The sequence below is a fragment of the Seriola lalandi genome, unplaced genomic scaffold (genome assembly GCF_002814215.2).
Source record: "Seriola lalandi dorsalis isolate HSWRI2012SDOR001 ecotype SW California unplaced genomic scaffold, Sedor1 jcf7180002054474, whole genome shotgun sequence".
Classification (NCBI taxonomy): domain Eukaryota; kingdom Metazoa; phylum Chordata; class Actinopteri; order Carangiformes; family Carangidae; genus Seriola; species Seriola lalandi.
The window spans coordinates 1,667,185-1,693,066 of record NW_019525027.1 but is presented as its reverse complement, the minus strand read 5'-3'; the positions used below and the strand labels follow the sequence as shown (position 1 = coordinate 1,693,066).

General features: G+C 41.1%; 1 protein-coding gene across 1 annotated transcript in view; it reads left to right on the top strand.

The window, feature by feature from the left end:
* LOC111659117 (transmembrane protein 266-like) overlaps nt 1-25,882 on the top strand; it is a 47,731-nt gene that overhangs the window by 12,240 nt on the left and 9,609 nt on the right. Inside the window, exons 3-7 of the mRNA XM_023411943.2 lie at nt 2,248-2,439; nt 20,141-20,295; nt 22,164-22,237; nt 23,664-23,720; nt 24,312-24,450. Of these exons, the coding sequence (XP_023267711.1) occupies nt 2,248-2,439; nt 20,141-20,295; nt 22,164-22,237; nt 23,664-23,720; nt 24,312-24,450 (617 nt within the window). The remainder of the gene's footprint in view (nt 1-2,247; nt 2,440-20,140; nt 20,296-22,163; nt 22,238-23,663; nt 23,721-24,311; nt 24,451-25,882) is intronic.

Here is a 25,882-nt window from a genome sequence, read left to right as displayed (position 1 = left end):
TCTTTCTATTTTTCTTCACTCTTACTTTTGCAAATTACCTCCACATCTCACTTCCAGTCCTCCTCCTGAGCCTTTGCACTCCTCTTTCCACCACTATCACTTCTCCTTGTGCCTCTTTCTGGTTTCAGCCTCGTATCTGTAGTCTGTCTCCTCTTCTTTTATTGTTCATAGCTTCTTTTGTCTTTATTGCCCTCCCATGTCCGCCTTGTATAATCCCCGATATCCATCTCCCTTTTGCTCCCACTCCTCTATAGTTTCCCCTCCCGATCTACCTTTTTCTGACTTCCTTTGACGTTTGAAGGAGAGTGGGGATCCACTCAGCTGACAAAGGGAGAGGCGATGACGTCACAGCAGACATGATACACCAGCATCTGCTCTGGTCTAAAAATACACACCACAGGGCACACACAGTCAGTCTGCAGCTGCACTCAGCATTTGTTTCCACCTCCACGCTCTACTGAGATGGCCCAGCTTTTACACAACTGGGGCTTGTGGGCACGCTGGGTTACATGCTGCTGGCCCACAACTGAGCTGCCTCGATGTGTTTAGATATTACAGTTTAAAGACTCTGGCTGGGTGAGGGTGTGGGGTGATGGTTTGCTGATATCAACCCTGTATAAGCATGATTATTGGGTTAACCTTTCCTTTGTGAGTTAATTTATCTCATGTTAAAAATTTTATGTCAAATCGGTCAAAGCCCTCATTGCAAATACCAATTAAAACCTAATCAATGGAAAAACTAAATGACTGTGGCACCTATGTACATCCAAACATCGGAATGTAAAAATGAATCTTGATTTACTGTTTATCATTGATTCAGTTAACCCCTTCATATGTGGGTCAAATAAGCAGTCCCCTCTGTTTTCTCTTTCTTTTTTTGCAATGTTTTTGTCGGTTTTATTTTGTCATGTGTATACAATATTTACTGTGGACGTCATCTCAAGGTGACTGGCATCACAACTCACCTATTTAGTTTACACAGCAAAACAATATTACATTTGGTACGTGTAAGTGTTACCATATATGGAGTTTGCATGTACTCCCTGTGCTTGTGTGGGTTTTCTCCAGGCACTCTGGCTTCCTCCCACAATCCAAAAACATGCAGTTTAGGTTAATTGGCGACTCTAAACTGCCTGTAGGTGTGAATGTCAGCATGAACGGTGGTTTGTCTCTATATGTCAGCCCTGTGATAGACTGGCGACCTGTCCAAGGCCAGAAAAACTTTCGTCACTAACATTCACTTTAATTATAATTATTATGTGTGTCTGTTAATATAGTGAAATGACCCTCTTTAGAGCTACCTAACATTAGGTTTCTAGATAATGTAGCTATGGTTACTTTAGTTGAGGATGAGTTGTTGTGTGGCTTTGAAATAATTGTTTTGATCAAAATTAAAAAGATAATGTATATATATGATTTACAAAATCTATTATACAAATTCTGGCAGTAACAGGAATCTTAACTTCAGCAATCATTACAACATTGTTCCCAATGTAATGGGTAATGTAATGTATCTGCAGTGAACACTGTAAATATCAAGTAATATTCACCTCTCACTATCAGCTGTCCTCAGTCTGTTTCCTGTCACTTCTCTTCCCTTTCTCATCAATTCAACAATTCAAGTTCTTTTGTGTTCGGGTTGTTCGGGTTATGTTGTTGTGAATTAAGCTTATTTACTATTGGATGACAGTGGCTCAAATTTCCAGCCTGCCCAAGAAAATCTAGACAGTCGCAACACACACACACACACACACACACACACACTTACACACACTTACACACACACATACACATAAACAAACACAGTAAATCACTGTTTTTGATCAAGGCACTGCACCTGCAACTCCTCTGGTCCTAACCAGCGGAGGATCGTATGAGTACTCAATAGTTCCCGGGTGATGTTTGGGTGTAACATTCTCTGACCTTGCGTTTGCTCCCCGTTGCTATTTGGCTGAATAATTATCAAAGTGTTTTGCATTTTTATCTGCATTGCTTTTGTGCTCACACATGTATGTTTCATCAGCTATTATTTGCTATTTTTATGATTCTTGATGAATATTGATAAGTTGTGGATTTATTTCATCAAAAATATACCATCTTTATGTAAAGAAATTATTTAAGTGTGGACGATGTGGAAGGGGTTGTTCTTTTATAGTAATGTATGTCTTTCTCTGTCCTGTTTGTCTCCTGTGTTGCTGTGTGTGTGGGTCCTCTGTCTCTCTGCTGCTGGTGTTGGCATGTAACTAGGGAAGCGGAGCAGGCAGGTCTGTCAGACTTGGAGATCATCTCCCAGCCGGTGGAGGATGAGAACCAGTGCTTGGCTCCTCCAGTCCAGCTGGTGAGTTTTGGCTACAGAGATCTGCCCCTCGCAGCTCTGGACCTCTCGCTGGCTGGATCACAGCTGCTTTCCAATGCAGATGAAGACGAAAACAGAGAGGGGTGAGTGCAACTACTGTTGTATGGAAAGCATTTCTTCTATGTGATACATACATTTATTTATTTTTTACTTTGTTTGCTTTCATGGTTCATCTCTGTGGAAAGTGTGAGTGACACTCCATGTGATCATGTATTGGTTCCAAACAGCATTTAGACAACAATTCTCTACACAATCGTCTCTACACAATTTGGCAACAGAGAGGCGTGAATCACACATTGGTGGTATTTTTTTTCTAAGTGACTATTCTTAAAGTGTTTTTATGGCACAAAAGTGGAACAATCACACTCACAGTCAGTGTTGAGCCAACAACTCCTGCAGTCTGTTTAGGGAACTAGGAAAAAACCTGATTCCCAAAATCAACTAAAAATATCACTCTTTTGAAAAGCACCTATCTCTCATGTCACATCCTCTTTTCACCACAGCGCCCACCAAGCTTTCTTTTTGAATGCCAGTGAGTAATTATCATTCCCCTGCCTTGAACACGTCGTGTATGTTTGTAAGAAAAACTATCCAGATTTTCTTAAATGATTATATTATTGCTCTTACCTGTATATCACCCCTTCACCCATGCCCACTAGCCTCAAATGATTTCACCTCTTCTCAGTTTCCTGATGTTCACTCTCATGGTCTGAATTATCACTGATGCCACATGTGAACGACTACAACTAGCTTTTTGCTACACAGCATAAAGTTGGTGCATATGCCCGAGATATTGTAATGAATAATGTGATTTCAACAGATATTGTGAATTGATATGATTGGCAGAGCTTGTGTTTCTCTCTCGGTTTCTTAGTCACTGTTCATATTGTTATAGCTGATCACACTCAAGCTATCACAACAGAAGGCCAGAGTGTTGCTTGTTTGCTGGAGGATTCATCAAATTGCTTTGGTTCCTAATTTGGTATATTAAGCCATTTTTTTCTTGACTCATGATACAAGCAAAGTTAAGGATAATGCTCTTTTTTTCTTTTTACACATTACAGTCAAGGGAGCCAACTGAGCATTTTATCTGCTATAATTAGCCTTACCATTTTGCCCGTCTAGCACCTATGATATTCACTTACCAAAAATAAAGACTAATAAAATCTGTAAGTATTGTGACATCAGTGCTGCCTTTGTATTCTGGCGTGAATCCTCAAAAAACCTAATACAGGGTGATTTCCAATTTAATTGAAAATACATTGTAACTGAGGCATCATCTGATTGAAAATAGGTTAAGGGGTAGCTGATGTAAAAAAAGAAAACAGTATACCTTAATGTCAAGTACTGTTGTTGTAGAGTAGCTACTTATGTGCATAATCTGAAAAATGATTCAGAGTGAATTAGCTCAGTGAAACAAATCAGTATTCAGAGCTCGTCATTCTCACCCCGAGGTGATTACATTGACCAAAACATCAGACTTAAAAGCTAGTGACAGCAGTGGTAAGCTAGTCATTCTTACCTGTCGTATCAAAACATACAGCTCTGCTATGGAGGTGTCCACCTTTCAGACTCTCCTTATAGTACTTTGGAGCTACCTGATGCAATGCAAACTTTGCTGATCTTCCCTGTCAGCAGTGACAGAGTTCAGAAGAAGCTTAGAGAGACAGCAGGTGCACAGCTTGTATTGATCTTTACCTCTTGCAGAGGGAGTATGGAAGGTGTTAGGAGATGGACATGCATCATACTGTACATACAGGTGAACGTGACAGCTTTAAGGAAACCAGGTATGACGGGAATATATGCTGACACTGTCAGCCAGCTAGATGGAAATATGTCTTCTCTCTTGGAGTATGATTGAAATGAAATAGGAGAAGACATAAGTGTTTTTTAAAGTTGCACAGAACAATTGTCTCTACTGAAAACATTGTAAAGAAAGATCATATTGACCACAGATAATTTATGTAACATTTTCACCACCACCAGTGTCCAGCATGGAGCTGTCACTGTGCAGTCATGAGCAATTAGGAAGCGTGGGAGAGCTGCGACCTCCAGGAGGGACGTCGTGTGTGCTATTATCAGTCCTCTGAGTGTACCTACTACACACATTGTACCTTTTATTCTATCCATTTCATATACATCATGTCGCCTCATCAGTTTTAATAAAGCTAAATTATTATTGCAATAATAAAAGACATTTTTTGGAAAACTTTGACTGCCGTAAACAATCCCCAGTTGTTAACCTTTGTGTAAGATGCTGAACTTGTGGTTTGTCACGGTCTTGAGACAATATGCATGTAAACTAATTTTACACATGATGTTCAGTTTACTCGAAAAAAGAGCTGACTTATGATCTCTGTGGATCTGGAGGGAGCTCTCCAAAGTCAAAGCTTCTGTCGCAAATTTGGGTTGCATTATGGGAAATGTAGAATTCAGTAGTTATGGACCCATACTAGGGATTAAATGTCAGGATACCTCAGCTTCTGGTGCTTTCATTTTGACAATTCGTTTTTCTTGTAAGTCCTCCATTTTTATTTGAATGCACTTTTTATTTCCACTGCGCTCTATGATTGCACTCTAATGCAAACTAAAATCGTTTACAAACCCTTTTTGTGGCCAATATTTAGTGACTTACTACCACTTAGTCAACTTTTTGTTCAACATATCACCATAGTTCCTGTTTCTGTGATACAATATTTCAGTGTGATAGGACATTTGCAAATGTAGCAGCCTCACTGAACTGAACCATCTACCATCGTAGCCCATCTACCACACAAACGGACACACTCTCTCTCTCCCTCTCTCTCTTTCGCTCTCTCTCTCTCTCGTGCTCTCCCTTGTGCTTTCTCTCTCACACGGACACACACACACACACACACACAAACACACACACACACACACACACACACACGCCCCATCACGCTTGCATAAATGCCACATAGTATGCATGATTATCATCCATCATGCGTTAAGTCTCCCTCCCCAAGTCCTTGACTTGCTGTCCCCGTTGCTCGGTATTACGTCGATTTATCATTAAGTGACAACCTCTAGGTTGTCGAGCATCCATAAGTTAACTCAGATCAATTCATCATTTCAGACTAAAGCACCCGCCCTCTTCCTCCTGCCTGCTGACAACAGGAGCCTTTATTGTAAGTGACATTTTACAGCGCATGAGCCAGGAGCCGATAATATCACACACTTAATTTGTTGTAAGTCTTTTGTCTAACTATACATGATGTCACATGCACTTACTGTATTTTGTGTCACATGTTTGATCAGAGCGAGGCTGTTTAAGGTCGTTGTGCAGCACAATTAATTATATCATTGATGTAGTGCTGTCTACAGTTTGAAGTCTAATTTGAAATCTACAAATTGTCACAGACAGTTCTCGACTGATTTGTACATGTTTTTTATGATTCATTCCATGTTTTTACAATTCAGAAATTCAGACTTTTTTTTCTCTCTGACTGAATTTGGATGTGTGACGAGGAACATTGCACCCTGTGCAATATGGGTCTCAAGCTTAATGAAAAAGGTCCCATAAACTTAAAATTCAAGATTATTATAAAGCAACATTATGTAAAATGATAAAAATGAATTATACAGACAATAAAAAATATCAAAAAGAGGAAAATGCTGGAACAGTCAAACAGGTTTAGACATGAGTGTCCGCATAGTAATTACAGTTAAAGTCATGTTAAACTTTTGAACTGCTGGTTGTGGTTCTTGTTTTTTTTCTGCATTAACATGACTGTGTGGCATATGGATATGAGGTCACATCACAGCTGTCCTTTTGATTAGTCACGATATTAACAGATTTTTTTTTTCCACCATGCAAAACCTACTCCCTGTCCAGTCTCCTCATTCTGTCCAGCAACTGTGACTCAAACCTGGCTCTTAGCACTAGCTCTCACTAGGATGCACATAAACACCATAAGCTGTAGTACAGGCTCCAACACATACACACGCATGCACGCACATGCACGCACACACACACACACCCAATATCCATACACAGTATCTCATCCAAGTCCTCCGTTTGACACCAAATCAGGTCTCACTCCATTGGTTCCCTTCAGTTAGCCAGTCATGGCCAGAAACAGATGGATGTCACAGACGCACCGTCAACAGTGGGCGATGCTGACGCTCACGCTGTGCTTGTATCGCAACCAGTACACCCCTCATGTGTCCTGTCGTATATCAGGGTTTGTGATGGCATGTATCTCCATCCCTGTATGCAGAACGGATAGATGTGAGTTAATGAGACTGTGAGTTGATGTCATTCACTCACTGTCTTGGGTTGCTGTTAATGGGAAATACTTTAGTGTACAGTGATGAATTATGCATGCGGCATTTCCTACTCTAGCTCAACTTGTGAAATACCTGTAAGCCTGCTAAAACTATGATTTATACGATAACTGGGTCACGAGCCTGCTGTTGTTAAGTAATTACAAAAATAAGACTACCAATAGGTTTAAATGAGCTTGGGTCCGAGGGCAAGAGACTAAATTTCTCCTTGTGGTCTCTGAGGCTGAAAAACTGTGTGAACCCCTGCTGCAAGCAGCTCTAACAACAGATTTACCAGTCACTGCGGTGAGGGTTATTTTACCAGTGAGCTCAATTTACTCAAACTGTGCTTAGTGCGATGGGGTCACTATTTCATATTCAAGTCATTAGTGCGAAATGTCTGGCTGTAAAAATGCTGCCAGTGGGAGTTGTAAAAGTCATCATTCTTTCTTTTAGCTTTAATGAAATTCCATTTAAATCCACCAGGCATGAGCTCCAGTAATGTGTGTGTTACATCTCCAGTATACCTTAAATGCCACTACTAATCCCTCAAATTAATCATTATTATCAGGCCTTGTGTCTGGCCTTGTATTGGAAACTTTCATTAGGATGTTCCTATAGCTCTTGGTTTGTGAGAATAGAGGTGAACTATCAAGAAGGCATGCTGTTTATAGGTCTCACCAACCTGTGAGAGAATATACAACACTTTCAGTTGGTGAGAATCAGCAGTGCAAAAGGAAAACTGAGAACAAGAGAAGAGGGGAGGCCTCCTCTGACATTAAGGCCATGTCATTAGAATCAGGGCGATGTAGCGAGAGAGCGTCTCACTGAATGTGTCAGTCAGTCTGCTTCCCTCTAGGTCCCAATTCTATTTTATTCTGTGGATTTCAGCACCGCTGGGCTTTCGGTGATTACGCCGATGCCTCCGTCTCCTCATTACCGTATTGATCTACCTCTCAAACAGACAGCGGCCATTAGCCTCCTTAGATGACATTCATGAACGCCACGCCCATGCACCATCATCATGTTTTACAATGTATAATGCGGCAGTGGGCAGGTTACTTAAATCAGCGCTTTCAGATTAGCTTACCTGTGAGTGTACTTTGTCGGGTCATAACAGTATGTAAGCACCGTCAGGCCCATGTATGTGTGTTCGCTTTCAGAATGGCGGGAGGAAAGGCTGGAGTGCATCTAGCAGAGAGACAGATTGCAAAACTCATCTTTTGGAAAATGAGATTGAGGAAATGAACCTTTTTTTTTTGTGGAATGATGAAGTGAAGTTGAGAGGAGGCAAGACGGTGGGGCGGCAATCCACAGCCATCAAAATGAAAACGTATGTGGGAAAAGAATCTGTTGGCTGCTCCGCTGACTCTACCTGGGAAAGTGTATTGCTCCACCCTGCCTACCCCACCACCACCCCCACCAGCCTGCATTAGCTGGCTCATTGGTTTTCTGAGATAGTGAAGGAGCGTCATGAAGAAAGCTGTGCATGGGAGAATGTTTAGGCATGCTCTGTAGTGATGTTTGGCAGAACGGAGCGCGTGCACTCCTGAAACTAAGAATGTCACAGCCACGGTAGAGGTGTTTCATCAACATGGTGACAGTTCATTGGGTGAGGGGTGGAAAGTTATTTTCACTGGGTAGTTTGGGAAATGTCTCGCTGTCAGCAAAACTTTTCTCATCTACTCATTCCAAAAAGAAAGTGGGTGTAAATGAAAAATATGCAAACTTTCTGTTGTAATGTGTTAAAAGTTAACATCAAATTTAATGTAGCTGCATGTAGCATATTTTAAACTTACTGTAGTAAGTAGAAGTAGAAGTTATCAGTTTGTTGCCTGAAATAGACACTCAGAAAAAACAGCAAGAAAAAAAAAGCATATTTACATGTTATGAGCAAGAGACAACTCAAAAGCTGTAATGGCGTTTAACAAACAGAGCTTTGTGCTATCGTGGTTTGCCTATAATGTAAGGCTGCAGCGTGTTTCATAGCGGGAAGCAAGCAGAGGGGATTAATCAAGAGAAAAGGCTCCTGTGTCAAGCTGCCACTGTGTGATGAAGCACCTACTGTCAGCCATGTTTGCATATCATAGCCTGTAGCATTGTGAAGGTGGAGCTGACCTTACTGCTATCTCGTATATAGTGTGCTGCCCTCACTTCACATGACGGCAAAGTAGTCACTCACACACACGCTCTCTCTCTCACTCACACACACACACACGCGCACGCACGCACGTACAGCACGCACGCACGCATGAACAGAAACACAGCACATAGAGTATTTATACATTTAGAAAGAGAGAGGGGAAACAAGGCCAGGCCTGACAAGCTTTCTCACTGCACTGCGTAGTGGTTGTTATCTAATCCTCTGTAATCATGGTTCACTTCATATTCCAGTTTATACTGGGCTGTCACACCTCATTAGGAACAATAGTGTTCCTTCATTGATGCTTCTGCACATTTAGAAGCTCCTCTCTTCGTTCTCTCTCTTTCACCACCTTTCTACATATTCCTGGTATTTCTCTGTTTTCTTGCTTCTCCTTCTATTCCCTCAGTTTCTTACCCTTTTTTTCCACACTCACTATCTCATCTTTCTTCTCTTTTTCTGCCGTTGGTTTCATACAAAGTGTACCTTCTCGTTCTGAATACCAATCTGCACTGTAACTCAACTAAATGCCAAGAATCATCCCATATTTTCTTATTGTGCACACTTGTCAGCACATCACGCTGACCTAAACTACCAGAGGCACCTTCACAAGCCCTCAGGAGCTTCCAGGTTCATGGTTCTGTGGTGAGGGTGAAGATAGGTGGACAGGTTGGAGATTTCCAGCACCCTTTTACTGTATTGTTGCCTAACACTGTGTTCCTATCAGGAGAGATGTGGGCGACATTGTGGGAGGTGGTTGTTCTAGCTAGCATCAGGGGGCAGTTGCAGTGTTAGCAGTTTTGGCGCCATGGTAAGTGGAGTGTAGTTATTAATAGCATTGGGCCCATCCATCTTCCTGTCTAGGAATAATGCTGGGAGGACCAAGGTGGCATGGGCTTGTGTTCAGCACTTTCATGGCCGCCCACTCTCCCCCTAGTCATCAAGCTGCTTTTGTTTGTTTGCTCACTATTTTTTTTAGGTTGAAGGGTTCTTTTGGTGCTTTTCAGCTTGTATTTGTGTAGGCTGCTGCTGGTGTGTGACTTTGTTGGGGGGGGGTAAAAAAAAAAACATCGGGTGTAACAAAGAATGTCAGCGAGCGAGATTTGGAGGTCCTGGCCTCATCTGAAGCTTGCATTGATGGTTTGAACTGGCAATTAAATAGTCACTGATGATAACTGGACCAATCACAAAAGTGATTCGATCTTTAAATAGAGTTCCATAATATATGACAATATCAAACTTGCTGCTTTTAGTCAGAATTCATTATCTGCTTTTGGGAAGTTTACATTTAATTCATTATTTTACTAAAATTGGAAAATTCTAAAACATGGAACTTAATTCTTCATTAGACTAGTATACTGTAGCACTGGACAAACACATTTTGAACTGACAAATTTAAAAGGGACTAACCTTGAAAACAACAAAACAAAAAGTATGTAACAACAACTCTGACTCTGTTTACTGGAGAAATACAATGTGGAGCCTTCAACTAAAATACCAGGCACCTGACACTCGCAGCAATACCTGCTCAGAGCCTGAAGATACAGTATATTAAAGCCAACATCTGAGCTCTGATGTGCACATGAAAAGGTATAATAAAGAGGTCACAGTGTAGAGTATGATGCTGATAGTGTGATGAGGAAAAAGGGAAACTACCTGGGCTTATTATTGTCGGAGGATAAGGAGAGGATAACACCTGTGTGCACTGTGAAAAAAGTCTAATGATTCAAGTTGCCAGACTGGCTCCACTGCCATTAAAAGTGCACACCTGAGCATTGGAATGATGTCACCTCCCATCCCGGTGATGGGTATGTGGTTGCCAGACACGGAGACAGAAGCATATGTTGCTGATACGGCTGTTCCAAATGTGCAAGGAGTCCAGGGTTAGGTACCAACACCAGATGGTTCATCTAAATCTGTAGTGAGCAAGGGGGGTTGGAGGGGTGGGGTGTGCGGGACAAGGGCTCCTACCCTCTGCCACCCACCAGCTTTAGGCCAAGGGTCCAAATGTTGCATTTTGGAAATAACTGCTGGCCCATTTGCAAATTTTAGAAAATGGGGAATGGAAAAAAAATAAGCACGGCCCTCGTCACACAATCACTACCGAGATTTTGTGGTGAAAATGGTTCCAAGACTTTTGTAGCCTAAACCTGAACAGAACTGTGACATTTTATATAACAGGGGTTTTTAAATCACCTGTTATTAATTGCATTGACTTAGCAGAGAAACCTAAGATCTGAGATCCACTGTGCAGCTTGCAACATTATTTGGGGAAAGCTTAAGGGCCATTTGTGAGAGCGGGATTTGTAACACTGTACCTCTCTCGAAAGCAGAGCAAACAGATTCGTGTGAGTCCATCCCTTCATTTTTACATGGCACTGCAACTTTAGTCGAGGAGGTAAAAACATCAAATGATGACGAGCAGGGAGTGACCCGTTCTCTCCCAGGCTTCGTAATTCCTCTGCCACAGGGATGGCTGCAGGCCCATGTAGTTTAGATGCTAAATGTTCACTGTTTGTCAAATAGATGTTTTTTGTATGTCGCAAGGACAAATGGACATGGATAAACCTTTTATGTCAGAGATTCCCCAAAATCTAAAACATGCAGACATTGTGCTTTTATTTTGTGATTTCAAAATTATGTGTTCATATGAGTTCTACAATTTACCCTCCTACCCCACCTCTCTTCTTCTTTTAAATGCACCCAACACTACATTAAAAAATATTTCGACACAACATTTACAGTTTTAATGCCCAAATCCACAAACAATGATGCAGTTAAATAGAAAAACGACACTAGTGGTGCACATGCCCCCGTTTACACTTTCCCATCCAGGTCATCTGTGTTGCAGTTTGTCTGCCATGATATTAGCTTTACCAACTTTTATGACTCTTTCTGTCACTCTTGTCCACACAAAATACAGTATTGATAATGTTATGATAGTCACAAATAGTCACTGTACCCTCACACTCAGCCACCAAATCAGAAGGAGAGAAGGAGCAGAGTGGTTAATATTCACAGGCATGAAAAGTGAGAGACTGCTTTTCTGGCTAAAGCGGAAAAGGGATCAAGTGCCGGAGCAAAAACCTATTAGTGGAGGCCAGCTTGACGGCCTTGGTGCAGATGTAAGTATCTGTCTCTATTTACCTCTGGCTAACAACAACAGTTTACTAAAACCTCCCTCTCACCCCCAAAACACACATACAGTTTTCACACTGTGTGGGCTTGGTATACGGGATAGTTTAGCTTGAAGGGTTTAAAATATTTGCCAGCTGCCCATAGACAGTGGGGTTCAACTGCAAGAAAAAAAAAAAATCCACCATTTACACTTCGCTATTACTGGTCAACTCTGGAAGGCGGGTATTGGTTGGTTGTACGATTAAATCTTAACTTGACGAGGATGAAGTGATTTAATGCACCTGGGTTATACTGTATGTTTGGTCACTCTGTCCTAACACACACCTGTCACACATATATCATGTTAAGGACAGGTACATAAAGAAAGTCCTACAAAGACATTGCAAGATTGTCAGTGCTAGATTACAGCAGTGCTAGAGTGAATCAATGACCAAGCAGCTGCTATAGAAAACCTGATGCCTATGTTCATTTAACTCTGTTCACCAAGGAATATTTTAATGTCTTGTTTTGAAAGCACCATGCTCAGTCTCATTAGTCTTTCTTGCCCGTGCAGTCAAAATGCTGTTTTTTTAATTTATTTTTTTTGCTGCATCTTAAATGAGCTCCAAAATGGCTTTATATTTACTCAGTTCAGTCGCCTCAGCTGAGATCCATAACTAACTGCAGTCTATAGTAAGAGTACACCGATCAAAGCTGGCTCGGACTGGCTGCGCACATGTGAATGCACACATGCAATATACACACAGAGAATACAGAACACACACACACACACACACACACACACACACACACACACACACACACACACACACTGACCTTCCTGTCCCCCTGTAACATACAAATTAGTCTTTCCCCAGCTCTCCCACAGGACTGCGAGGAAACTCTGAACACCAGTTGCCTTTGTTCACTGTGTTGTGCACATGAAGAGCGGCAAGCATCTAGCTACATGTTGAATATTATCTATCTATCTATCTATCTATCTATCTATCTATCTATCTATCTATCTATCTATCTATCTATCTATCTATCTATCTATCTATCTATCCACATGTACATGTACATGTACATCTACAATTTAAAAGACGGTGGGAACATTTGGGAAATGATCAAAAATGTGCTAAGAATCTTTTTCTTTCTTTTTCAGTGTAATGAATTAATGACAAATGAATTACTGGAATCACCAGGATTTTGATCAGGTTGTGAAACCTCTGAATCCAGACTGACAATAGTTACAGTTTACAGCTTTAGATCACTTCACATATATTACACTTGGAGTGCGGCAATCTTTATTTAACCAGCTACAGTTCGTACAGTATCAGCCATCGTTGCTGGCTTGACTTGACTTGGAAGAAGCTGTTATGTAACTGCAGCACATAAACAAATTAACTATTTGAATAAATAATTTGCTTGCCTGACAATATTGTTGATGTGAGAAGGTAAATACTGTGCTAATAATTCACCTGTCAAATTTCTTTTTTAGCTATTGACAGAGTGTAAGTTTAAAAAAAAAAAAAAAAAAAACTCTATCTCTGAGCAGAAGTCAGTCGGCTACCTTGCAGATTTAGATCTTGACTCCAAAGTCAGTCATATATTCTTTTGGTTGTGTTTCCCATGAAAATGCTGCAGGAGTTCGGGGGCTTGCCTCTTCCCTGCTGATGTGTTGTGATCAGTGGTGCACAGGCATTGGTAATGGGGAACCTTTCAAATGTAAAATTAATTACCTGCAATCTGACAGCATCAGGGAAACTCAGCATGTATTTTATGCTTAGTTGGTACTCCCCCTTTTCCACGCTTGCTTTAGCATGAAGCATTGTGTGTGTGAGTGTGAGTGTGAGTGTTTGTGAGTGTGTGCACTGGTTGTTGAAATGTGGAGCCTGCTGGAGACACGTATGTCTCTAGGGGAGGATAAGATGCTGCATGTCTGGTGTCTGCTTTGTCATATTTGTCAGGTGAGAGTGAATTTGCCATCAGCAGATTTAGCTTGAAACGACACCTGTAACACTTCCTTCAGTACAAAGTGGGACTAAATAAAAGTCCTGACCTTACAGTAATGTACTATGTTATGTCAAGCAACTGTGCAAATTGTATTTTTTCAAATGGACCTGTAGTTGCTGGTGATGCATCAATGTGGCAGAATAAGAGGTAAGGTAAAACAAAAAAAAAAAAAACTGAGAGAAGTAGAAATTCTTGTTGGACTTGTTCTCTATTGCTGTCTATTGCACTAAGGATGAATAAATGTTTAAGCAATATCTCCCCTTCCACTCCAGTGGAGTTCTTTATCCGATGAGACCATCAGGTGCTGTGAGTCTGACAGTCCCAGTGTTTGGTGGCTCACTCGACGTGCTGGTATCGATTACTTGCCTTGATTTAATCTCCCTCCTCTGTTCCCCTGTCCAGCGCCGCTTAATCTCAGCGGCAGTGGGAAACACTGACAGCTATATCAGCCTGCTCAATACACACCGGCAGCGGAAAGAATATACAGGAAGAGACGGGGTATGGAGGGAGAGCAAATGAAGAAAGAACAGTAAATCAGTATTAGGTTGTGAAAATTGTCAATGTGAAAATCTGTGCAGCCAAAACAAGTTTGAAAACCACCAGTTTGAGAGGTGACCTTGTCCACTGTATGTGCTTGTCTACTAGTGACTCGGGCCAGGTGGTTCTGTCAGGCCGTCAGGGCCGAGTGGGTCAGAGAAACAACATTTGCTACTGTTCTCTTGCTTTAATAAGACTCATTAATATACTGCATGTGTCACCAGCAGTGTCTGACTGCGTCCCCTCTGGGCTGGGCTAGTTTTGGCATGACATGAAGTAAGGACAAACACATTCACTGAATTTAGCCTCTATTTGTTTCTCGTACCAAGGCTGAGTCTTCACACTGCCTGTGAACTCACATCCACATATTCATCTCTGTGTGAGAGCGTGCGTGTGTGTGATGCACTGGCTCGTGTGGCGCATTTCGCCTGTAAACAGAAGATGCATGTTATCGATGCCGAGCAGATTGTAACTCACAGGTTTATTGCCTTGTTGACTCATTTTAATATCCTCAGATGATAGATGTGATCTTGGCCAGGATGCTACCTTACTATGCACTGTGAACAAGTGAGGCGCTGTTAGTAGATGGGGGAAGTTTTGGGGCGGGAATCTATTATTTTCCCTTTTAACCACAAACAGATAAACTGATGGAGGCCTTTTTCAAGTATGTGTGGACATGCTGTATAGTGAGAAGGGGCAGCTCTACCAGGGTGGCATCGGGTGGCAGCTGCCACCCTTAAAAATGCCTTGCCGCCCGAGCTACCACCCCAATTTTGGACAATCTGATTAAAAAAATATACAAATGAAAAGTTGTGACATTTATAAGAGTGAATGTCTGATATCTGAGGTCGAGTGAATGCAGAAAGTGGTGACGCTCCTCGTAGACTCCTAGGTTCTACCTCTCTTCCAGACTGTATCTCCATAAAATAGAGAGCCTCAGAGGACACGGGTTGGTAACAGACCGATTTCATCCAGCTGCCACTAGCCGTCCCTGCAGCGGGCAGCAGCTCCTGTCATTTTCTCCCGGCCCCGGCAGCTTTCTGTGCAGCCTCTCCCGGTCCCGTCTGCACACAACAACTGCTGATGGCTTTTTTCCCCTGCTAAATGTGTGTGTAGGGTTGCCAACTTCCACTAGCAGAAATATAGTACGGTCGCAGATGGATAGTGGCGTGGTTGTTTTGTTGAGGAGTGTTTTGTTTAGTAATAGTAACTCGTGTGTGATTGTGTGAGGGACAGATTAAACCTGACTAAACCCAAACTGCCTGCAGCTACCAACATCTCTGAAACTGCTCATTCAGCAGATGAACATGCCCAAATTTCAAATCAGTCATGCAAGTGCAACATACAAAAGCACCCAGTTGAAAAAGCACTAAACTCACTCGCTCCAAGCCCCAAAACAAAAAGCCACATTAGTCAGCAATGCGGAGACAGTTCATTCAAAGCTCAGAACCTGAGAGTTCACCACATTTTCAAATTGAAGGTCAGAGGAAAATGATTTTTGCCGTTAAATCGGCATCACTGGATAAACACTGGATAGCCTGTCTTTTATTGTTGGCAACATTAAATGTGTGGCTTCGCCGAGTATAAGTGACCCAGTTGGTGACTATTAAGTCTCTACCCTTAAAGGAAGGTTGCATTGACATAGTTACCAACAACTTTGACTCTTATTTCAGAAATTGGTTGGGAAACATTGAGGGGCAATGCAGGAAACATTAAGTGAAAAATAGCACACAGTCACTCAAACTTTCCACAACATTCAGAATCAGAAAAACTTAAAAGATCCCTGCAGAGAAATTTCTTTGTAACAAATGCACAACACACAAGTGAAGTCTGAAGTTGTACACCATTATTGATAATGATGATTACTAAAGGCAAAACATAGTAGTTAAATCACTATCAATCTTAAAAATGTTATAAAATGTAATGTTAAAAAGTCATGTGGCACAAAAATGCAATGTTTTAGAGTTAAAATATCTTCATATATAGATATATATACTGTATATGCCAATTTAATTTCTAAATTGGCATTCTTTCAAACTCTACTGAGAGACATTAAACAGGCATTTGAATTTGTTTTATTAGTTAGTTTGTGGGCTCGGGTGTGGAACTCTGACTCAAGATCTCATTGTACCTAAAATCGTGACCATGGCTCTGTTACAGGAGTCCCTTTCAAGACTCCATTCAGGCATGTTCACTGTGACTGGCTGCACTATGACATGATTCCTGGAGACATTAAAGCCTGATGAGACTGTACCCTTATAAAGTTTGTGAGTAGAGTATTTCACTTTTACCATTTCTTTTTACTACTCCCCCTCAAAGAGTTTTATTGTTCTGGTAAAGTTTTTCTTATTTTTTGCTTCCCTGCAGCAGCTGAATGAAGCATGAAATCATTTGATATAAGATGCACTTTGATGGACTATCTAATCATATGGTGGAAGTCTGCTAAACCATAACCTCTGGAAATGGAGGTTGTTTGAACCAGTGAAATGTTTGGATGACTCAAATGCATGGAATTACCAGAGCACATTTTCTTTAGTCTTACTGCAGTCTTACTTGTATTATCTGACTCAACAAGAAAAAAACAATTTCTGGTGATCCACTTTTAGAATATATTCTAATACACACTACATTTTGGCTACACACAGTATTACAGTATATTCCATTCATCATGTTCCAACGCTTTGATCTAAAGGAAAGAATTTGGGTAAACACTGTGTGCTGTTGAGAGAAGCCATGAATCTGTAAAGGTTAGAGAAGGTTATTACTGCAGGTTGACTGGTGCAAATCCCCAGAGTGTCATGGAAAATTTCGGTTGAGAGGGTGAATGAGTAACTCTCCTCACCTTCAACCACTACTGTCAAGGTGGCCTTCAGCAAGGCACCAACTTCCAACTGCGCTGGTGGAACAGTTCAGTAGCAGTCAGTAAATATTTGGATGCAAAGCTGAAGGAGATCATTCACTCACTCACTGTTTAAGTCTCCCATTCCTTTTACTACATTTGTGAAACAGTGTATGAGGTGCTCTTATTTTGTTGATGTTTCTCACGGACAGATTCTCTTTGTGTTTGAACAATGAAATCTTCCTGATTTTCGCAACTGCTTCACATCTCATCAGCTATTATTTGTGGCACATGAATGCCTTGGGGGAAACCAAGGATGTAATGTAGCAGCTTGTGTTTGCTTAAATTCTCGCTCCTCTAAGTTCGGTAACATATGCTGTGGGGTGTGATTGGCATGCATGAGAAATTAACTACCGCAGATGTACATGCTGAGATGAATATTGACAATATGTGACTTTCATTTTAGTTAAAAAGACTGTAATTGTGAAGAGTGTCCAGTTGCTCATGGATACAGCTTCCAAGAACATTTCATCAGTATGTGACTTTTCTATTTTGTTCCAGATCTCCAGTGTAATGAGTTCAGATATTTGCACTATTTGAGATAAATCCCCGACACTTACAATGGCTTAAGGGTTTTCGCATCAGTGGCATTAAATATATGAAGTAGTCCACCATTTTGTGTCTCGTAGACAAGGTGCCCAGGTGTCCTGGCATTCAGGCTGGTGCACAAGATGGTACGATACCTGGCATCCGCAGAGTCTCGCCAAGACTCTGGCGGAGCAGATTCTACACCATCTGGAGCTTGCCTACTTGTGCCACCCCACCTAAAGCCAAGAAGATGATTGCTATCAGCATGATTACGCCTTTATTAGATTAGCCTTGCATTGTTTACAGGATGGTGGCTCTGCCCATTCCAGCCTTGAACAAATACGTCCTTCTGAGAAACCAATGGGAGGGTGGCGTGGTCAACTCGACAGCTGCTGAAAACAATTCACTTATTATGACATAAATGTGTTAATGTGGGAGGAAATCTTACAAAAATGGTTCGACTCTGATCTTCTGCAGTTTATTCTTCAGTGATGTAATGTGTCTTCTGTAATGGTCAGGTCGCTTAAGGTTTATTCAAGTGTGAACAGGTTATGTGAACATTTCTCCTTGATCAAATAGCCAATGAGCCACGCATGTGAAATAAAAAAAAGACACGTGTGGCCTCTTCCAGTGACTGAGCAGGAGCAGATATGTCAGAAACGAGGAGGTGACACGTAAAAAAAAGTCTCCCTCTGGGGGGTAGCTCTAACACAGCACTGAATCTACCACAGTAAATGCTCTAGGACTGTTTTGTACTCATGCTTGTAAAGGGAGCCAGCCAAGAAATCCCTCACCTCATATTATCCCACAGCATCTACTTTTCAGGAGAAAGAAACTGGGATAAAAAACAAAAAAATCCTTATAATCTGTAGGACATTTATTGTGGCATAATTTGTTTCTTCCCTTTATTCTTTGAGGTAATGATGGATGCTCCGTTTGTATGATCTCTCAACAGGAGCCATCTTCACCCAACGGTTTCAGTGAGAAAGTGATGTGGTTTAATAGGCTGTAACTGGTATTAAAACAGATAAAATATTCAAATTCTTCTGTGATGAGTGCAGCATAATCAGTTTTGCAGCCACAGTGAAAATGGAGCCATTTTGCCACTGTTGCAGCTCGTGTTAGCGCCACGCCAAAGAATGAAGACATGATCAGAGGAGAGAAATGCTCTGCCAACGTCTGTCTCCTCCATGCCAGTGCATGGGGCGAAGGGAAAGGTAGTGGGCAGAGCCAACTTTCCACTCCAGCTGGAGAGCTGGTGAGAGGCATTGTTTCTCTCAGCTCCTACTGTCAGCCCTTGTAGTAGCTGGTCTGTAAGACTAGCCCACTATTTCAAAATAGCATTGAGCCACCTTGCCAAACACTTTAATGGCCTAAATGCTGGATTCTTTCACACTGCCTGGCAGGATGGAGCTTTTGTTTTTCCAATCTTCAAAATATTCACCTACTATTTTCTCTCAAATGTGGAGCATCTTATCAAAGTTAAAGGAAGGAAATTGGCTAACTAATGTGCCTATTTAACTGAAAATACTGAATTTAATTAGAATTTTTATTTATATCTCACACTTTCACTGGTGTCTCAGGCCATTGATTTTGCTGAACATGAAAGCAGCATCCTCTACAGTGACTCCCTTCATTGCCATGTAAAGAGGAGTCCATCAGTATTCCAGTCACACCTACAGCTGATGGTCAAGTCACTAGTTCACAGAGCTTCACTGTCCCTGTCTCTGTCAATGCTGTCTCTGATCACATATACCCTTTTGCTCCGGCCGTCACCACCAAACTTTGCTTGGATTTTTTTTTTTTTATATATATACAGACATCACCTTTCATAAGTGTAAACTAACACCCTCTGTTGGCCAAGTCAGGGAGTTCAGATATCTGCTCAGCCTTTCACTCAACAATGTCACTTTATGCAGGTAGAGCGACGGTATAATTATTCATTGCAGTTCTGCACCTCTTAATTTATTAGCTTTAGTTTTACTTCATTTAAAGGCAATGCATTGATTCAAAGAGCACATTTCATTCAGAGCTGTCAGAAAGTATGAAGATGTGCAGTGAAATGATGAACTATCTTGTTTAATCAACAGAATAAGCTGAGTTATTGAGTATAAACCCATGACGTGTTACCTTTTTTATTTCTTTTGCGTGTAATGAAGTTTAACAGAAATGCAATAAATGAGTCCATATAGATACAAATCCATTTTATATATAAAAAAAAAACTCCCACCTCATTCTTTGTGCTCTGTCTCCTTAGGTCCAACTGGCTGAAGCCGTGTTGCGGTCATCGAGTGGCCCTGTGGCAGGTCTGTCTGCTCAGCGCTGGCTTCAACTGTATCCTGGTGGCCTGTGTCATCCTGGTGGTGCTTTTCCTGTCTTTGGAGCTGCTCATAGACACCAAACTCCTACAATGTAAATAGTGTGCATGGCTGCTTATTTATTTCTCCTATTTTGACTTTTTTTTTTTTCTTTTTAAATTAAGAAGATGTTTGCTGAGCATGCAAATCCAGCAGTGCACAGTGTGGAGCTCGTAGACACCTGGGAGGCATCCAGTGCAACACGCAGCAGCGGCTCCACCGGAGCAGTGGGGAGTTCTGTACTGTCGTATCCTTGAGCAGTAAACTCAATCTTTTACTAACTCAACTGCTGCTGTTCCTGCACTGTATGTTACCTACACGTCGACAGGGTCAGAACAAGAGAATTTCTTCTCCAAAATTAAATATGTTAATCTTCTGTGCTGTACATCTTCATTGGTATATTTGTAAACCCGTGATAAAGACACAAAGTTTAGAGGTTATGCCTTTTCATGGTTGACATAATGAGATATAAGGAAGGGCAACTGTGTTTTTTCTGAGAATTTCTAAATCAATCTAATAAATCAACTTTACTACAGTTCAGAGGGAAATATCCTACTTTTCACTCGATTACATTTCTTTTACAGCTATAGTTACAAATTATTTTCAGATTTTTTTAAAGTAGTGGTTCCCAACCTTTTTGGCTTGTGACTTCTTGGAAAACAGTGTTTACTCAACGTCCTTTCTCACATTTCATATGATGATTTGTTAGTTTCCCATTAAAAATTCTGAGATGATTTTATTTAAAATAACATTTTGAAGCCCAAAAGTGTGGAAAGTATCCAATATTTCAATTTCAATATCAGAGAAAAGTAGTGCAGATTTTTGTGGCCATTTTTCCTTTTCTTTCCGTTAATGATATTTTGACCATTACATTAGATTGATCTTGTGACCATTTGAAGCCTTTAAACCACTGGACAAAAATGCCTAACTGTATGAACTAGCTCTACCTTGTTACTGGTGTTACTTACACACTGATGCATCAATGTTAACAATCTAATAACGTCAATACATCAGTCAGGAACCACTTTACTACAGAACCAGAACACATTACTTTTGATTCTTTAAATATATTTTGGTGATAGCTTTACTTACTGTAAGTATTTTTACATTGCTGTATTGATACTTAAAGAAAAGGATCTGAGTGCTTCTTTCACCACTGGCCTTGTGTGCTCCGCCACAATCATGTGTATGCATTTAGTGTCCACTCTTTCCATCACTGCTGTGTGCAGTCTTGCCACTCACAGAGGCGCTGGTGGAGCAGGATGGTAAATGGTTGTGATGGAGAGTGATGGAGAGAGGTGATAATGAAGCAAGTCTCTTGTCTATGGCAGCAGGCACACGTCCCCATCGATTACTGGCCAGCGTCCAGCTCTGATGATACCTGAGTCTCGCTGCAGGGACTGGTGGGTCTCTAGTCACTTCAGATCTGTTGTAATCGAGTGCTTTGCCTGCTGCCATGCCTGCAAGACAAAGAGAGGAGTGGGCAATAAGGTGGGAGTGAGTGAGAGAGTGCACAGATAGATTAGTGGCGCAGGACAAGAGTAAATACAGGTTGGCACTGTGGATTGATGGATGGACTCAGAGATATTGATAGAGCTAAAAATGCTGATGGACGGAATGTCAAAGACAGAAACAGTAAGAGCAGTGATATTGGTGAAACTTCAAAATGAATTCAGGTCAGAAAAAGTTTTTCATTCTGCTACACTTTCTTAAAGAATGTAAAGTATTGCTTCTCCACTGAATGAGAGGACCAGGACACTGACCTACAGAGGCTAAAAACATTTTAATTTTGAGTTTATTTTTTAAAATCTAAATTAATTTGAAGGCTCACCTCAGAGATATAGGAACACCTTGATTTCTTGGATCGTCTCTTGCGGGCTCCTCTTTAGAACTTAACATTTGTCCCGTTTCTTCTCTCAACAGTTTCCAATGCTTTTCAATTTGCCAGCATTATCCACTGGATCAGCCTTATCATCCTGTCCCTCTTCTTCTCTGAGGTAAGATGTGTCCATTGGGGTCCACAGAACCATATTTCTGGTACTACCATTACAGTAATAAAAATCTTCCTTGTCATTCTATTTTCTTGTATGATGTTATTTGGTCACCAGAGTACTTCAGGGGCTCAAGGTCCCTGATATTTGAACTGACACATTGCATTTCTTTATAATGCATGATTGAATTAAACCAAACTAAATGTTCTTTAACTGTAGATTAGGTCCTGTCTCTGGGATTGCAAACCAAGTACAGGCCTTAGGGAACTAGAGTAGGTGGCTGCCTTTTAATTTCAATTATTGCCCATTATCCTCCAGTCTATCGTCTAGTCAGAATTTAGCTTTAGCCTCAGAAATGCTACCTCAAGGCTGGATGGCTGGAAAAATGTCTATTGTTTGAACCATAATTGTAATTAGTCTTAATAAAATCCGAGCCATTGTTGGATAAAATAATGTCTTATCATCGGGCAAGAAATATGAAAAACAAAATGGAGAGGGGAAAATTTGGCCCACAGGCCTCCACTCCAGTGCAAACCAATTACCCTGACAGCCTCAGCCCCAATGCCCTGAACCAAACATTAATTACCAGTGAGCCAGCAGGAGCAATAATTACAGCTGAGCTTAATGAGCAGTGGGGATGGGGTTACAGTGATACGATCCATCCAAACACCTCGCCCACTGACATCACAGAAGAAGAATCATCTGGGAATGGTGTTACATACAGTAGATGGAGCTTATCACCAGGCGGTCCCTCTTGCACCAATCAGAGAGCAGCATTCGAACATGTGGGCGTAGCCCGTGCGCTTCTCATTTTACACCAGCACTGTTGTCCAACATGTCCTCCAGATGATGGATTAGTAGGACCACTCGTACATGACATCCCATGCTAATTGGAGTGTAAATCAATGGCCCTGCTCAACAAAGAGTCCCACAACCAACAGCATTCACAGAGCAGAATTTGATAGGTGATCAGATGACAAGTGTTGTGCCTTTGTAGGTCAAAGATCAATCAGGGAACAGATTTGCTGCAGATATAGCTCCAAGGAGTAGTGGTTTGCAGGACTAAATTAGCTATAAATGCTACTGTTCTCTGTCTTTTTTGAGATGTTTCGGTGATGATTTTATGGTTATCTGGAAGCCATTTTGCATTAATCGAACATGGTTACTCATTTTATTTCTGGCTAGCTTCGGATGTAGCATTCTTCCATAGTTATAATTTTACAGTATTCAGAAATAAAGGAGATTTAAAGAAGAAAACCGCATAGGCCCTCTCTCAGTTTTCAGTCTATCTTCACATATCTTGACAAAGGTTGTTGGATGTGATGACAACTCAAAAGACTGAGAATATCACAGGAGCTTTTTATATGTATCGGCACACTCCCTCACCTATCTATTTTAATGCTTTCATTTATCTCTCTCCTGTCTGTCTCAGACTGTCTTCAGAATTGTAGTGCTCGGGATCTGGGACTACATAGAAAACAAAGTTGAGGTTAGTACTGGTTTTCTGTGTCTATTGGCAGATTTAATATCAAGGTTTGAATCTTTTACAGATATTTTGTCAGATATTATTTCTAATTTGGCCACCTGTTCCTATATTACATACCTGTATGTGTGTATATATATATATATATATATATTATTTTTTTTTTTAAATTTATTTATTTACTTTTTTCCAGTGTTGGGAAGTACGCTTATTCACCTTCTTTCCAAGAGTTAGATGAGAAGATTGATACCACTGTCATGACTGTATGGTAAATATGAAACTAAAGCCAGCAGCTGATTTATGTAACTTAGCACAAAAAGCTTCTTTTTATACCGTTAACTAATGAGCTCTAGAGGCACTGGTAGGTGAATTTTGTCACCCTGGTGTAGAGCCATTCTAACTCTTTGCCCCTGTTTCCAGATTTTGTGCTAAGCTAACATGCTACTGGTGGTAGCTTCATATTTACTGTACACTACCACAGAGTTAAGGTCAGGGCTGGGGGGTTGGGCAGGGTCGTGGCAGGGGCTCCTGGTACCCAACAACATTTGCACATATTTGAATTTTGTATGAGTGCTTGTGTGTATGACCCCCCCTCAGGTGTTTGATGGTGCTGTCATTGTGCTGTCCCTGGCCCCCATGGTGGCCTCCACAGTGGCCAATGGGCCCAGCAGCCCCTGGGATGCCATCAGCCTCATCATCACCCTACGCATCTGGAGGGTCAAGAGGATCATTGATGGTGAGGCAGCCAAAAACTGTGCATCCATCAAAAGTGTGTTATTAATTGGCCTGTATGTCAGACCGATTCATTTTGTGGGGCAACTCAAGGAAATACCCCATTTCCTTCTTAACTCCAAAGGACCACGCAGATGCATAAAAATCAGCTGGCCTTGAAAGAGCTAAATGACCCCACTCTCTCCATGATTATACAAATTATTTACTATTCAGAGCAATATGGCTATTGATCATCCCTCAGAGTAAATTGCTGCCACTTTGCTACTCTAACTTGTATTGATTGTAAGGGGCTGGTTAAGTAGATTCAGAGAGGCTATAATGAATATAGTGGTTGTTCTCCCCTATGCTAATACGGACCGGTTCGATATCTGTTTGGAGGTCACCCTCGCCGTGGGCCTCTGACTGCATACAGGATCTGCGGCACACAGACCACAAAGGAACTCAGTGTGCAATATGTTCATGTCCAACCGGACAGTGGATGAGTAAAGCGTTCTTTTGTCTAATATTTACTGTTAAAGTAATAGTTTGGCATTTTAGGAAATATGCTGTTTGTTGATGTCAGCTCAGACTCTTAATCATACATGAGTACGTTGTTTTAAAGGATCAAATAAATTGAACTATAGAAGACACATCATCAGGACATGATTAATCATTGCAGGAATAAATACAATATAGCTTTCAACATCACTGATTTACTATGGTGAAACACTTTGAGCAGGAGAAGCGTGCTTCTTAACATGCAGCTGCAGTGTTGGTTTCCAGGGAATGAACTTGCGATTTTCCTCCCGCACACCTCGACCTGTTGGGTTTGATCTTTGTGAGTGATTGAGTTTTGTTGTTGGGCAGGCAGCAACACACCTCAGAGGGGGGGGGGGGAAATCTCACTCAAACTAATAGATATACAGCTGAGGGACCAGCTCAGTTATCATAGGAGAAGGATTGAGTTCTTCGCAGAATTAGCTTGAATTGTAAAGAGGCAATATTTGTGTCGGACCGATGGGAGTGGAAATACAGAGAACTAGAAAAACAAGTCTGAATTCATTAGCAGTGTGATGTGTCAGATGGGAAATATCAACCTCTCAAACACAATCAGAAAATAGGTGGTCCAAAGGTCCAAAAAAAAACAAAAAAAAAAACTGTATTTTCAGGGTATTTGAAAACAATCTGCTGCACAGTAAATTAGGCAAAAAGGGTTTGCTATTCCTGTATGTTTACATAACGTAGTGAGGCACTATGATTTGCAATATAAGTATATGAATTACTTAATTTTGTTATGAATGTCTTGGATGTCTTTGTCTGCGTTGACTTTAGAAGCCAAATGTAGTGGATCGCTTTGTTGCAGAGCTCTTTGCTTTGGATAAATAAGCATGAATGCAATAAAACCGGTTACTTGTCTGAGCTGTAATGATGACAATGCCTTGAGCAGAGCCATTGTA